We start from the raw sequence: 16712 nt of genomic DNA on the forward strand, positions 1-16712 counted from the left end.
CTCAAAATGCTGTTTCCAGGTCCGTAGTGTCATAGGGGCCAAATAGGGGCAATGCTCCCATAAGAGATTTAATTTTTCAGAATAAAAAAAACCATTATTTTGAATTAAGACTTTTTTTTTATTTATTTTCATACAAATTACATGTATTTAATTGCTATCTTTACACAAAATCCCTTAATTTAATAAACTCTATTCAATAACTTATTACATTTTTACAAGAAATACTTTTACAGTAAATACAAAAGGAGTTTTCTAAATTTGTGTACTCTAAGAAATAAAACCTGTAATTAATTTTTCATTGTCTTTATTAAGTTACTTTATTTAAATACATATGGTTAACGAGGCAAAAAGGAATGATGATGATGTGATCTACTTCTAAGTATTCCATTTGTGTCTTTTTTTTCGAACCTGATTCCTAACTTATCTCTAAGTAGTTACTTTTAATACTTATTTATTGCATTCAAAAAGAAAATTTTATATTTTACAGAATTTTCCTTTTCAGAGGACCTTGTTGGACATCTTTTGAGCACTTTATGGTTCAAAACTCAACTAAAATCTTCAGTCTCATTTCCTCACATTTTTCAAAAATTGCTGTTCCATGTGATTTCCTTACAAAGGACATGCAAATCCTTGATTATTTCCGTGCTCTGTTTTTTGTTTGAAAAATAAGGAAAAAAAAATTATGCATCGAGAAAAGCATATTAACGGGGGTTTTTTTACCTATCGCATCGTTATTTCCAGAAAGCGCTCCCCAAAGACCTGCGTTCTCGAGCATTGAAGCCGTTAAGTTGGGTGATTGTTGCTGTGACTGTGATCCAAATTGTCCTCTGTGAAAGATCAAAATTTACATTATTATTTTTTTTTATCAAATGAGCTTTGTTTGATTTTTCAATTACCTGTATGGATGTTTGAGACATCCATATGTTTCCCTATATCGTCCGTACAGTGTTCCATATGATACTCCAAGTAGCTTTGCGGCTTTTTTCATTTCCAAATTCTTATTTTTAATCGCATCCATTACTTTTCGCGTAAACGGTTCTTCCCAAAACTGCGGTCGTCTTCCTTTCGTAAGATAGTCATTCATCTTAATCACGTCTTTCCATTCTTCCCGTTCTTGTGGCGTCAGAAATATCGATTGTAACGACTGATTTTGATCGTAGGCAAAACTGTCCTCGTCCATTTCCATGCGATTAAAGTCCGGCGTGTCTATTCTTTCAATCTTCGGAATTAGCAAGTTGTGAGGACTCAAGTTTCCGTTGCTGGAGTGATTCGATTCGGCGTTGGACATGGAGTTGACTTGCTCATTTTCCTTTGTGTTCTCCTTTGAATTGTCGTCCATCATCACAGATACAAGGTGGGAACTGTCGGAATAATTGTGCGATGTGCCAATGTTGTTGCTCTTAGGGCTAATGAAAAAAAAAATAAGTAGAAATATTTGGTTCAAAATAAATAATTAATCAAGGAAATGCAATTTGAAAAAAAATAGTATTTTTGACCTCCCAGGACTCTAATTTTCAATAGAGTGTTTAAAACAATTCTTTGCTGGGTTTTTGATAATTTTTTTTAATAATAATTTTCCAAAAATTTTTGAACATTAAGTTTTTTTTTATTAATTTTTTAACTTGTGTCAAGGTGAAAACAACTAAAGAAAAAAAATATTCTTTTCTTAAATTTTTGGGAAAAATTTGGAAATTTTGAAACATTTTTTGTAAATTGCATTTGTTTAAAAAAAAACTTACGTTGAAAATGAGTCATATTCCTCATCTAGCGGTGGTCTACCACGTTTTTTCTTATTAGGAAATCCATCTTTTGTGACATCATCTTTCGTGTGGATTGTGATAGGGGTGAGCATTGGAATACTGTTTCCGGAATCAGGATTGTTGGTGGTGGGAGTCGATGAGACATTTGTGGCATGTGACATTGTCACGTTTACTCGGGTGGATGCCGTCTCATTTTCATTTTCGTCATCGTGCCAACTAACTTCTGCTAGACCTTTGATTCTTAGCTCTTCCGCTGTCTTTAGCAATGACGAAAGGTTTTCCTGTTTACGAATAAACACAAATAGATAAAATTTCGTCTGTAAATTTGGGCTTCGCAATTTATTTTTTACTCACGTGTTCCACATTGATTTCTCCCTTGTACATAAATTCGATGAGCGCCTTTACATCGGAGAATTTGCAGTCGCGCATGATAATGATGGGATCCTTGTCTGTGGACACATTTGTTAGCAATGAATCAAAGTACGTACTGCATGCACACAAAACTACGCGATGACACCGGATCGTCTGTCCTTCACATGCGAGGGTTACATCACAGAAGCATCCACGATCAAGAAGTTGTGAGAACATTGTTTGTAAGTTGCTGTGGTGGTATTTCCATCGTAAACAATACTGTTGTGGTAACATTGTGTATATGCGTCGTTAAAGACAACTTTCTGTAATGGAAATAAGTAGTGCTCAGTAAATGCAAGGCATCAACAGGTGTCAATTTTGTGCAATGTCAATGATGCTCGAGTCTCAAAAATAATTTTAAAAAAGTTAGAATCCAAAAGCATAACCGCTTTAACAGCTTCAAGACGAAATTAACAACGCAATTTCATCTTGTTGAAGACAAAATAAAATTTTACTCGTTTGGCAGTGGATTTTTTTTTTTTTTTCAAAAAGTAGCAAAAAACGTTATTTTTAATATCGATCCCATAATTCTTCGTCCGCATTGGTCCTGCACCATTACATTCATGGACGCAATGTGATGGCGTACATTCAATTCTAGTGAAATGAAAAAAAAAATGTGTACAAAAAAAAAGAAGAAAAAAATATAAATAAATGGATAAGGGCATAAAAAAATTTCTCGTTCCTTCAACAGCAAAAAAAAAAAAATAATGATAAAAAATATCCTATAGCTACTTCTCATACACGCTTGCCACCTTTTTTGTGCTATTCTTTTCTGAGCAGTACACGGTGTGTTTGTACATTTTTTTAGTGTCGTCATTTTATACGACTCGTAAAAGTACACACAGTACTCGTGGTGCAATTTTCTCTAGAACATTTTTTTTTTGCTTCTTGCTTTTTAAAAGCTATGAAGCCATTAAGAGTGCACGATAATATACCAAACTAGTAGACGTTATAATAATAACATGCAGGCAGAAAACACAATTCTACGTACTCTCTTTAAACAACGACCAGGCTGCTTTCAATCCCACTTAGGGAGTTTGAATTTTTCTTTTTTTTTTATTTTTTATTTCCACAATTTTTTATATTTGAACATAATTTCGTAATATCGATTTTTCTATCTTTCTACACCATTTATATTGTGCCTTTTTTATTATTTTTTTTTTACATTTTTTTTATATGTACTAGCAAGATATATAAGGTATATATCTATATATCATTCCAATCTACATAGGAGACTTTTTTTTATCGTAGAAATAAGAAAATGCTGTTCATCGCTCGATTTTTTTTGTATTTTGGATTAATACCAAAAAAGGTATGTTTAAGTTTGGTTCCTATCCCTTTAAAATCGGTACAGAAAAATGATATAAATAATATTGTAGATTTTTTTTTGTCAGAAATAATTTAGGGGACTAGTTTTTGTATACCAAAAAATTGTGTAAAATATTTTTTTTTAAAAACGAACGACATTTTGTTTTTTTTTTTAATTCTGTATGTGTCTACATAATTTTTTAAAACGTTGAAACCTAATATTTTTTTTAAATAGAATTTCAGATGGAAAGTCCCCATCAGTCTTTTAAGTCATTATTATTATTATTATTATTTTTCTTTCTGAAAAAAAAAATCAAAATAAAAATTGAATGGGGAGGAAATCACCCCGAAATAGGTGTGAGTGTATGCACAAGAGTTTATATTACTTTTCTACGTCTGTGTTCATTTTTACTGTATATTGTTGATTTTACATCCACTGCATACTCCAAACGCTAAGGTACTTTCAGTTTTGTAGAATTTATTTATGTATTGTAATATTTTTTATATTCACTTTCCAGCAAAAAATTGCGACGCTTTTTATTCTGCTGCTGAAATTTTTCAAATGAAAAATTTTTTTAAGTAGAGACGCAAAAAATATAAAATTTTTTAGCGCGTGTTGTATTACAATAAAAAAATTTCAAGCTAAAAAGGTGAACTACCTTTTTAATATCGACAACGACAAAAAAAATATATATGAGCAGGGCAGATAAGATCCTTCTAAAAAAAAGCAAATGAAGGTAGAAATTTTGACATGGATATGATTGGATTTTTTTTTTCTCCCTACAATCAGAGTGAAAAATATTTTAAAGCGAATTTTGTACAACGTGAATTCAGGACTTAAAAAAAATAACTTCCTGATAAAAAAAAATCCTCTTTGCTCAAAAAACCTCAACCGCAGTTTAAAAATGTATTCAAGGTGATTTGTGTTCGTATTCAGTTTTTTTTTTCGTATGAAATGAAAAAACTTTTTTTGTCGTAAATAAGTCTCATAACAACGCGCAACGTCGACAATCATGGTCATACACGTAAATTATTAAAAATGAAAAAAGTAATAAAAAAAACTATGTATATAATGAAATAAATAAAAAATACTTGAAAAAAATCTGAAGTAAAAAAAATTTCAATTACCAACACAATTAACATAGCACTTTGACTTCAACTACAATAACAACAACAAAAGTAAGGTAATATTGTAAAAAAAAATATATGTACTCTGAATCTGAGTGAGGCTAGCAAGTACTCAGATACGCACAAACGTTCATACACGAAGTATATTGCATTGGCACAAACAACCTGATTAACGATTTACATTGAGAATTTGAGTTGAAAAACTACAAAAAAACTGATATTGAAATTTCTGTACATATATATCTATCCTACACTACAGTATACTACTACAAGAGCGTTTCTCTTTAATGATGATTTTTTTTATTAATTTTTTTTTATCATTATACCTCGTATTTTGCTCGTACCTTGGCTAGTATTTTTCCAACAATGGTAATGTAGTTTTATAAAATTAAAAAAAAACTGCGCCTCTACGTGAAATTATGCATAAAAAAGTCGCATGCTCTCCTTTTTTCAATCTTTTTTAATTATTTTTTTTTCTAAAATCTTAAAATAGAATGAGCAAAGTCTGTAAAAAAGCACATTTAATTCTTGTTAATAAAAAAAAGATTTTAAATATTTTAGAAAGTCAAGCATTTTACTGAAAATGTGTTTGACTGAAAAAAGGGAATAAATTTGCATTGATATTGAGCAAAAATAATCATGAACTTAGAAAAAAGTATTATAGAAAAACCAGTTTTTCTCCTTTTTACATAAACCATATTTATTTTTTAGTAATGATGAGTATCTATAAAGGAAATTTCTATGACTTGCCATTTTGAATGGTAAAGTCTTCATGTGACGGTAAAACCGTAAATACCAGTCATACAAAAATTTTCTGACTTTTAACACACATCGAATTTCCACTCAAAATAATGCAATGCAATCATACATGCGACTGTTGCGCAGCCTTTGTAAAAATAATAATAATATATACAACATCTGATTATCAAACAATGGGAAACCACTTGTTGATCGAATATAAACATTGAATATTTATCAGTTGTTTGTTTTTCGTTGCATCAATGTGAAAAATTAAAATTTCCTAACATAAAATTTCTTTTGCAAAGACACAAAAACATAAAATATTATTAAAACAGAATCGAAGTAAAATCAGTCTTCATAAAAAAATTAGCTTATGATTATAAATTTGGCCTAGAAAATAGCAAAAAAGGTATTGAAATTAATGTACTTGTACTTTTTTGTGAGCTCTCTTTGTAGTACAACTTAATACTATTTACACGAATATAAAAAAAAGTATCATAAAAAATATTCCTATACAATATTATTATTATAATTTAATTTTTTTGTGTATATTTTATATACATATAATGCAAAAAACGCAAAAATATATTGAAGGTTAACATTATTGGCTATATAGAATGTGTAGTTTATACGATGTATACAGCAATTTATTAAAATAATATTTAATAATTATTAATTTGTTAAGATAAAGTTGGAGAGTTTAATTCCATTAATAAATAAAATTCTATAAAATATAAGAAATGCAATAAACATGTACATTTTATGGCCACATTAATTGTAAATGTTGATTTTACCTAAGAAATAAAGTAAAAAGGTGAATTTCTACTAAATTTATATTCACGAAATATTTTTTTACAATGAATAAAAAAAAGTAATTTCGTTCCTGCATTGTCATTTTTTGTTTATCATAGCTAAATATTTATTCTACAAAATATAATGTTATCTTCTAAAAATGAGTCATTAATATTTTTTAAAATATATAAAAAAATATATTTCAAGTGTTTCCTTTAAAATGAGTCATTTCGTAGTATTCGTCTGTAGGTATATGATAAAAGTAATAAAAGGTCGTTTTTAAAAATTTATTTAGTACAAAAAAAAAACTTCAAATATTTTGTTTTTTTGAACGAATGAGATATTCTTCACTGACTCAGCAATTATATTTCGGTATCACAAATTACGTCTTTGAAAACCACAAATTTATTATTATCGCTATACATATCCTTGTTTTGAATATTTTTTTTATTTCGAAATGGGTTATTCCGCAGTCTGTTTCAACTTTTAATATTCATTCAAAATATTTATTAAAAAAAAAAATATCCATTGAAACAGCTCAGTTCCAAAGTGTTTAGCAGAATTTCAATTTTATTTTTCAAAAGCAATTCAAAAGTTTCCAAGTACTATTTGTATTAATAATTTATGCAGAAAGTACTACAGATGTAGTTTTTTCTGCTAAACAAAAAGTTGTCCGTATGTAGGTATAAATATTTTTTTACAGAGAAATACTGATACAAACAACGTAATCACACATCAGAAAGTCATTAATGTTTTAACTGTTTCTAGTAATTTTTTTCTGTTTTTATAATATTATTTTATTTAATGGTGAATGCAATAGATTTATAAGCGTATAGTGTCCCTGCTGTATTGATAAATCGTCTGCATCTGTAAATTTTTTTATAAAAAAAAAATTAAAAAAATAGGTAGAAAATTCATTAGCATTAGGATGAACAACAATTTATTTATTCAAAAGAAATCCTTGCACTTGTGCTTTATCACTAATTTGTACAGTCTATTAAGCACTGACACTGAAATAATTAACTTTTTCAAAAAGATATACAACTATAGGTAGATATTAACTTATAACACATAAAACAACAAACTTATAACTAATATATAAAGTAATCAATTTAATGTTTATTTTTATAATGAAATGAAAAAATGTTTACTTGCAGTAATTATTATTATAATAATAAAATATTTTTTACTAAATAAAAATGAAAAAAAAAACCTTTTGAAAAAACTGCAGAGAAAAAGCTATAAAAACCTAAAAGAATTGAGAACGGGGAACTGGTTTTATACAAAACTCATTGTATATCTATTAAAGTATGCTTTAGTCGAGTCACATTGAAATACAGTGTTATTATGATTACAAAAAAAAAACAGCAAAAAAGCTAATCACCATTGATCAACGCAATTACAGTGTTTTTTGTATTTTAAAATAATATTTTGTTTGTTCAGTCATTATTATTACCATACTAAGTTTTATACATGCGACGTAACAAATGAAGTCATATCATCTGTAAAATGCAATTTTTCAATATTTTGCACAAATTTCTATTTTCCTACTATAATGTCCTTTCACACGTATTGGTGTGCTATGAAATTCTACAAACTCATATATTCAATTACGCACATCGAAATGATTAGCATTTGCGAGAATCAACTTTTTATTTGCGTCATTCTATCAAGGTATATCGAAGAAATAAAATCTATAACTGAGCTTATATGTGTCTTCAATATAAAAATGTAACTTTGATTCATTATTTCATAAAAATTATTAATTTTTATAGGAATTCTAACGTTTTTTTTTTAAAAGAGCAAATATATTTTAACATTTAACAACGTTGTCATGTCTATAAAACTCAATACTACTGCTAGCTAAAGTATTTCCTGTTCATGATCATCAAAAAAATTTACCGAAAAAAAATTAAATAAAATAAAAAAAACAAGAGATTCAAATTTAGTGAAGTCTTTTTTTGTATGTATATTTAATTTTTTGTTGCCCTTCTTTATTTTCATCGTCAATAGAATGGAAGAAGAGATATCCAGGTAGGAAAAACAAAATATATTTTAATATAAAGTTATGAGCTCGTGAATTGAAAAGCACTGTGGAACGCATCACTCATACATATTTTTTTTAAAGTTTTTTTTTGTATTGAAAAAAAAAATAAAATAAATTCGTTTCGTTTGAAAAAACAAAAATGTTTCTGTGTATTGGTAAAGCAAAATATTTTTTAGGAAAAAAAATAACATTTTTCTAACAAAAAAAAGTTCAAAAATGTAGAATGGAGTCACGTAATAAACTTTCATAAAACTATAACTAATATGAATAATACATTTTTTTTTTCGGGAACAAATATATATTTATGTATCTCAAATTTAACAACTCTAAAAAAGCTTCCTGTTAAAATCAAAACCTGTAATTGAAGAATTTGTATTTTTTTCTATCAAATTTTTTGTTGCCACATCTTTTCACATACCAATGCTATATAATTTATAATGTTTTTTTTTTTTATTATTTTTGAGAATTGGATTCTCATTTTTTCTTCTTCTTTTTTTTTTGTTGTTAATAATTTAAGACAAAAAAAAAAATTTTTTAATGTTATGATTTTATATTTTTATTTAAAAAACGGCCGACTAACAAAATAAAACTATACCTCTTAATTTCTACTTGATCTCTAAGTGTAGAGAATTTTTCTAATAATTAAGAAAAAAAATATTTTTTTTAATGTTATGATTTTATATTTTTATTTAAAAAACGGCCGACTAACAAAATAAAACTATAAATAGTGTAGAGAATTTTTCTTATTAAAAAAAATTTACAAAAAATTGCTTGTTTCTTTGTTATACTGATCTATTAGACCCAAACATGTAACTTTAATTTGCAAAAGGCCACGAGTTTTTTTTTTTTGCAAAACAAATCAGTTCTTTAGCACTCAATTTGCTTATAGTTACCATGATAATCATGTGAGCTAAAATTAATTCTAAAAATATAGCTCTTTACGATTTTTTAATGCGGTTGTTTTTTTTTTGTTCAAATATGACATAGACATAAATACATGACGTCTTTCGTATGACATGCTTGAATTCCAGAAATTGAAATATACGTTCAAATATGACATAGACATAAATACATGAAATGAATTCCAGAAATTGAAATATACGTAAATAAAAAAAAATGTTTGAAATTTTTTATTTTATAAAAATTAAGAAACAAACAGAACATAACAAAAATATTTGCGCAGTTTCTTTTGAAAAAAAGATTTTTAAGAACCTGAAATTGTTGTTTTGATCCTTCACTAATTTTTTGCCTGGATTTTTATTTTTGTTTTTGATTGTTTTTAATTTTGGTTGAATAATTTTATAGCTTCGATTCTAAAAAAAAAAGAAATAAAATAAAATTCTCAAACCTTTTCATGAGTTTTTATTAATTCTTTTGTTTGAATTTCACTCTTACTTTCTTCATGTGCAGAGTAATTTTCATACTTTTGATTAATTGTTATTATTCTGATGTTTTACACATTGTTTACACATTTCATTACAGAACACAATCGTTCTGAATGGCGTATCAATGTTTAAATGTAGGTAAATGCTCTCACGAATAATGTGAAAGAACGAAATAAACATCAACAAAACAATACGAATTTCTGTATGGACGACAAATATTTGGTATAGATTCCATGTGACTCATATTGGCGAAGTTCATGTGATATGACGTGATGTGTTTTCAGGTGTTTTTTTTTTGCTTTTTATTTGTTTGATAAGAGAATCTTTGTAGTAAAATACGTCTGATTAAATTTTTACGTGATAAAAATTTTGATTTCATCATTAAATTTTTGATTCAAAATTAATTGTAAAAAAATTAAACCACGTGATTTAAAAAATCTAGTATGTATGTGAAAAAAAAATCTAGCAAAAATCATCAAAAAAATATGAATAATAAAAAGTGACTCATTTAAAATTTATCAATAAATATCTCTTTTGAGAATACACACCAGCAAGACTCGTATGCGACGCACATGTCCAAATTAAATACTTCGTGGTTCCCCTTTATTTTTTTTATCATCGTTCAAACAATTAACGTAATGAAGTGTCATTTCTGTGGTTTGGATTTGCTTGCAGCACTGTTTGATGAAAATCGAATGAAAACAACAGTCAAAACAAAAGTTAATTTTTTTCCATTGGAGGATGCTGCATATTTGCCAATAAAAAGCAGTAGAAATTGACACCAAATTTAATTAAGAACTTTATTTTTAATTAATTATTTAAAGCCATGATTCAAACTGATTATAAGCATGCTACGAAATTTACGTCAGCATCAACGCAACGAAACAAAGTTCTCTATCAGTGATTGTACGTGCTATACCTGTTATATGATAGATAAAATTAAGTGAATTACTCATTCAATCAATGTAAGTGGATCGCGGCTTATACCTATTATTATCACATGTAGAAGTTGATTTTTTTTTGTGGATATTGCACAAATTTTAATATAAAACCCTTGATAATAATTTTATATGATTATCAAATTAAAAAGACAGCAACAAAAAAAATGTAATTAAAACTGAAATTTGACAACTCTCATGAGAGTGAAATCTTTTAAGTAAATGAAATGTTTATCGATAATAAAGTTGCAATTTTTATTCATTGACGTGCTCATCTTTCTTAATGAAAAACTCATAACTGACTACGAGGTGAGCCGACTCATTAATTTCAGGGTTTTCGCGGTAAATAAAAAACTCCAATTGATTTGCTACTTCATAGCTTTCTATACATCTATTTTTATTAATAGGCAAAATCTAACAATTTATTTATCTTCCGTGCTGGAAGTTTCACACTTTTTATTAATTCTTAAAATTCTGTGTAATTTAGCTACTTTTGCATACAAATATACTGAAATAATAATCATTATTATTTTTTTGTTTTCTCTGTAAATGTACGTAGGATCGTAAAAAAAGTCATTAAATAGCTAGGAATAGTTTTATAAAATGTTGATGAAGAGACTAACGGGTGTTTTAACATTTGATCTTGTGTACAAAATTTCCTGTCTATTTGTGCAGGGAATGCAGTTGAAGGTACAACAGAAAAAAAACTTGGAACTTTTTTATCTGCTAAAATAGTTCATCGATTCAAACTCATTCAAAATGAGTTGCACAAAACAGGTTCTTTTCCATGCATTTTTTTCTACTATTTTATTTAAGTTTTTTTTTTGCCTTTTTTTATTGCATGAGATTATCGATACTATCGCTGATTACAATGGTTGAACACAGTAAAAACGTCATCAGTAATAAGGAGACCATTCCAAGTTTTCCAAAGTTCTCATAGTCAGGGTACACTTTTTTTAAATATTATTTTGGATGTTACAGACAGAAAAAATATGTATACATGATAACCACAACAAAACTCACGCAACAGCTTTGTTTTGAATTTTTCGATGTAAATGTTTTAACAAAAATTGTGCATTTTACATTTGTGACTTTACGTTCATATAAACAAACAAACAAACACAAAATGTTAAATTAATTTCATAATAACAAGAAAAAGTTGTTTTCTGTTTGTTAGATCAAGTAATATTAAAGAAGTAGGTATCTAGTGAAGACAAAAAAGAACATATGCACGATAATGACAATGAAAATATTTTCCGATTGGCGGCATCTTTCTTCAGTCTCATTGTGTGTATATTACAGTAAAATACGCGCGCACGAGAAAAAAGTTCCCTTTTTTGTGTTCGCAAACAATTTTTCTTCTTTTTATATTAATATTAAAATATTAATTTTTAAATGCATACAAAATACGACACGATGTACGTTTCTCGAATATTTTTATTTCATTTTTTTTATAATTTTTAATCTTTTTAATTATACTTTTTTTTATGAATGACTCTGTGCACGAGAGAGTGCAATCAACATAAAACCAAGAAATGCGAGGCGAAAAAATGCTACAAAGTACACGATTCATTTTGTATAGTACAAAAAAAAAATATTATTATGATGATTAAAATGAATGTAAGTTATGTCTTTTCTTCTCTGTTTCCATGTGTTATTTACTATCATTTAGACGACGACTATCTCTGGCAGCAAATAGAATTTCTGTGTACGATAGTACATTTTTTTTTTCTCCAGATTCGTGGAATGTTTACGTTATGACTGCGTCTTTATAGCAAATTGTAAGAGACTCTTGGGACCGGGGGTCCAGCAACATTAGACTTGAGACTTTGTTCGCATGAATGAAGGCGATTTTATCATACCTGTGACTAATTCCAAGTTTTTTTCTCAGCAACGTCAAATAGAATAAAATCCGTCCAGACGAATAACAATGAAAAATTCTTATTAATTTTCTGATAAAAACAAACAAAATATTATAGTTTGTTTTACTCAAAACACGCAGACACGTAGAAACGTGTAGTAGTATAAGTCTTCTTTAATATTTTTTTTTTTTCAGTTTATTTTTGTAATTTTTTTCTCTCTTTACACATATATTATTTTGCCCTTTTTAAATTTTATATAGGCTTCTATACATTTATTTATTATTATATTTTTTTGTTGTTTTTTGCTTTAATTTTTTTATGCACATTGGTAAAACACACACTGTATTTTTTAAAAACAAAAAATATAACAACAAGCGCGCGATATTCAGATAACGTGTATTGTTCGTTCAACGGTTACTCAAAGACTGAAGGAACAAAATTGCATTTTGACTCAAATGTACGGGAACTCACTTGTAGAATTTGTACGAAAATGTATATTTGTCTCTTTCTACTGAAATAAACGAAGTTTTTTTTGAAAAACAAAAAGAGATGACTAACACAAGGGTGTAGCAAATAAAATTCGTTTCCACTTAAATTTTTGAATTCAATAAGAACGTATTTACTCGTTTTATTGCTTTATTTTTTTATATAATTTTATACGTTTTTTGTTTAGTCATGTTTACTCATTTTTTTAAACTAAAATATATAGCCTTCGTAAACATGTGCAACCTAAGTATAAGACATGTCCTTAACCGTCGTCATTCATTTAATTTTTTGTGACTCAAAGTTTTTAGTACAAACTTTTTTTTTTATCGTTCTATCGTTCGAAATATTCCATTTTTATATTAAATTGGAATTACGGATAAAAAATACCCTAGTATATGTTTTGCACACACGTTAGTATATATCTGTAGGAGACTAGGTAAAGCAATTCAAATATGACGTACAAACATACACAACATATTTTATACCAAATTTATATAAAGTTTTTTGCTTGTTTAGATCAAAATTCAAGGAATTTTTTGTTAAAATATTATATATATAATATTACGTACATGTTGTACAACATATATATCGATGAGAGATGTTATAAACATAGTGTTGTTTCATTCGCTCCTGTAGTTTAAATGATGGTTTTATGAGTGGCAAAAACACAGTTTTTTTTTAATTTTTTTTTTTTTGTCATCCAGTAAGTTAAGTTAAGAGAAGGATTTTTGGTTCTTTTTTAGGGTCAATGGATTTTATTATAAAAATATACAATAGAAGTTTGTTGAGTAATACAGATGTTCGATGTTGTATGTGATGTAGATGAGAGGGAAAGGAAAAAAGGGACTGTGGATGATGACTTTTTTTATTCTAAAATAAAAAAATATAGATTTATAATTAGAAAATGGATTACTTATTGGATTATTTTCCATACATTTTTGTCCCGAAATAATTCAAAAAACGATCAAAATTAGTGACATGGTAATAAAGATCAAATTTTTTATTTTTTCTCTAGAGAAGGTTCAAAGATGGAAAAAGTTTATTTTTTTCCCGGGAACCAAACTCATTTCCCAATATTATATCTACCCTAAGAGAATGAAAAAAATCCTAAATTAAATAAATTTCAAACATTTTTTAAGAAGTTCTACAAATTTTAATTTTTAAATTATAAAATTTCCCCATTTTTATCTAAAGGGGAGGGAGCTTGGCAAATCAATAAAAAAAAATTGCAAAATTTTGGGTTTTTTTAGCTGAAAAGGAGGGGACAGCATATGTCCCTTGCCCCCCAAAAAATGATTGCAATCGGTAAAAATCGGGCCAATCGGTAAAAATCGGTTAGCACAATATTGTGCAACCGGTAAAAATCCTGCCACTACTCGCAAATAGATGGCGTCAAAAAAATATGGAACTGAATAAGCGTGAGGGCGATTTTCTAATGAAAACGACTGGTATTTTACTAAAAGCATTCAATTATTAGTCGAAAAAAAAATTGATAACGAGATTAAAAAATCCAGATTAAATCTGCGAAACAAATAGTTTTACAACATTTCAATTCATAAGATTTTTTCCAAGATTTTATCGTCCATTTTTAATTTGTTTTAAGATTAAATAATAATATTTTCGATAGCTATATTTTCTTGTTTTTTGAATCAATTAGAATTATTTTTAATTTTCAATTTAAATTTCATTTTTGAGAAAAAAGTTAGAGAATAATAAAATTAATATTTTTGTTGATTTTAGGTTTTTGTATTTTAAAATAAAATAATATACATAAAAAATTATCGAAATTGAAAATTTCTTGAAAAATTATAAACGATAGACTTTTATTAATTTGATTTTCTTATATTTAAGAAACTTTTAAAAAAATATTTTGATCGACAGAGGAAAGTGCAATTAGTTTTAAAAGTTAAACCTTCACCAAATAAAATATTTTTGAAAAGGGTTTATAAATTATTCAAAAGAAATAAATTTCAAATGCTAAAAGTAAAAATAAATAATAATTCGAATTTTTAAGATATGGAATATTTTTTATTTTTCTTAATATAATAAAATAAAAAAGAGAGAATTCTTATGTTTTGTACGTAATTATCATTGAAATAATTTTAATACTAATTAAATACTAATTAATTCTAAATCTTGCATATTAAAATAAATTATTACATTTAAAAATATTACCTAAATTAAATTTAATAAATTAATTCCTAATTTAAAGTCCATCAACTAAATTTGCTTTAGCGATAATTTTAACGTGTAATTCATGCAAATACTTCCGAAACAGCATTTGTGTAAATCTTGCATTCCGAAAGTTCTGATTTTCCTTGTCGAAGCTTCGTCCCAAATTAAATTGGCACATTTTTCGGTTCATATCTTCTTTACTAATCTGATTTTGAGTCCACGTAATATCTTGGTTGTTTTGCAAAGCGCATAAAATACGCAAGGCTTGTTGTTCCAACGCACCGAATAATTGAGGAAATGTCTGTATGTGATACCGATACTGCACTTTTTGTAGAAACTGAAATGATGCAGCAAAGATTTGCATGTGCTGATGAAAGTCTTCTTCGGTTTGTGTGTCTTCAATCGTTGGCAAAAATGTAAACTGCTTACTCCAATTTTTATATTCTTCCAGGTCGCCAGATCCGTACTCGAGAGTGTGATTGTAAATTCCTTGCACAAGATGTGCCAAATAGCGATAATGCCGTGCTCGATGATGATTGTTGAACTCGTCGGAAAGCACGTTTCTTACACCACAATGTCCTGCCCACGATGGATCATTTGTTTCCGTGAATCGTTCGTCATTTAGGCAACTTTCTGATTTTTCTACAGGAGCACATTGGATGGCACAAACAAGTGTTAAGCTTGTTATGATTTGAATCAACATTTTTAATTTATTTTTTTTTTCTTTTAATTATTTTAAGTGACAACCTTTTGGGTTAACATCAAGCTTAATACTGATTATTAGCCGATATTGTTAATGTTTATATATCGACAGAATTCGAACAATGCACCATCGCGAAGTTAAAAGATAAGGCAGATAAGAAATTTGTACTACAATTTTGCACATACAATGTTTGAAACCATTCATAAATCTTGAAGATGAATGGAAATTTTAATGGCACGCGCGCGATTCGACATTGGGTACATTTCATGTATGGTTCAGATTTACAAAAGTTCAAAAGTTGTAGTTTCTTTTCTTCTTAAGATAAAAATCTTATCTTTTTCTTTTTAAATTAGACTCTAAAGATAATTTATCAATTTACCGAGAAATTAAAAAATAAAATTTTCGCTGAAATTTTGAATTTTATAAATAATAATAAACTAAAAAAAAGTTTTGAAAAAAAAATTAAAAACACTTAAAAAAAACTCAAATTTTCTTTTAAAATTAAGTTTTTTTTTTTGAAATTTTCCAAAAAAATTATTTTCAAATTTTTACATTTTTTGAACCACAATTTTTTTAAAAATAAAATGGCGAAATAATTATAAATGAAAGTTATAAAATATTTATTTTGTTCAAATTATTCTTTTTTAACATTTTTTTTAAATTAATTAATTTTTTAAGTTTATTTAAAGTATTTATTTTATTAAACTATTTAAAAAAATTTTAAAATTTTATTTAATTTTAAAGAAAAAAATAAAAAAAATGAATCATTCAACGCAGACCTTCGATAGATAAAGATTATAAAATTTCCAAAGAAAAAAAATCAATCCTCCATAATCTTTAATATACGTATCAATTTAATTGTTTAGCAATAATCAAACACAGTTTTCTCTTTAAAAAGTGGCTTGAGTCACCAAATCAAAGTGAATCATAAAAAAGAGATCCCCAAAACTGCAACAAGCAGTTATTGCTCAAAAAA

At 27.1% G+C, this 16712-nt stretch overlaps 1 protein-coding gene across 1 annotated transcript; it reads right to left on the reverse strand.

Annotated features, from left to right (window-relative positions):
* Nucleotides 1-178: 178 nt before the first annotated feature.
* Nucleotides 179-12775, reverse strand: LOC134834232 (protein tramtrack, beta isoform-like). The gene is made up of 6 exons (XM_063848817.1): nt 12373-12775; nt 2115-2434; nt 1740-2041; nt 897-1406; nt 721-827; nt 179-647 (listed from the first exon to the last, which is right to left on the reverse strand). The coding sequence occupies exons 2-6, from the start codon at nt 2403-2405 to the stop codon at nt 610-612; spliced, it is 1248 nt and encodes a 415-aa protein (XP_063704887.1). The 5' UTR covers nt 2406-2434; nt 12373-12775; the 3' UTR covers nt 179-609.
* Nucleotides 12776-16712: the final 3937 nt, after the last annotated feature.

The sequence above is a fragment of the Culicoides brevitarsis genome, chromosome 3 (assembly GCF_036172545.1).
Source record: "Culicoides brevitarsis isolate CSIRO-B50_1 chromosome 3, AGI_CSIRO_Cbre_v1, whole genome shotgun sequence".
In the NCBI taxonomy this organism is placed as follows: Eukaryota; Metazoa; Arthropoda; class Insecta; order Diptera; family Ceratopogonidae; genus Culicoides; species Culicoides brevitarsis.

Bases quoted from the DNA above. Each gene is read 5' to 3' on its own strand.
- LOC134834232 (XM_063848817.1), bottom strand. From the start codon at position 2,405: ATGTTACCACAACAGTATTGTTTACGATGGAAATACCACCACAGCAAC. The intron at 2,042-2,114 runs GTGAGTAAAAAA...ATTCGTAAACAG, and splicing joins GAGAAATCAATGTGGAACAC to GAAAACCTTTCGTCATTGCT. The intron at 1,407-1,739 runs GTAAGTTTTTTT...TTTTTTCATTAG, and splicing joins GAATATGACTCATTTTCAAC to CCCTAAGAGCAACAACATTG.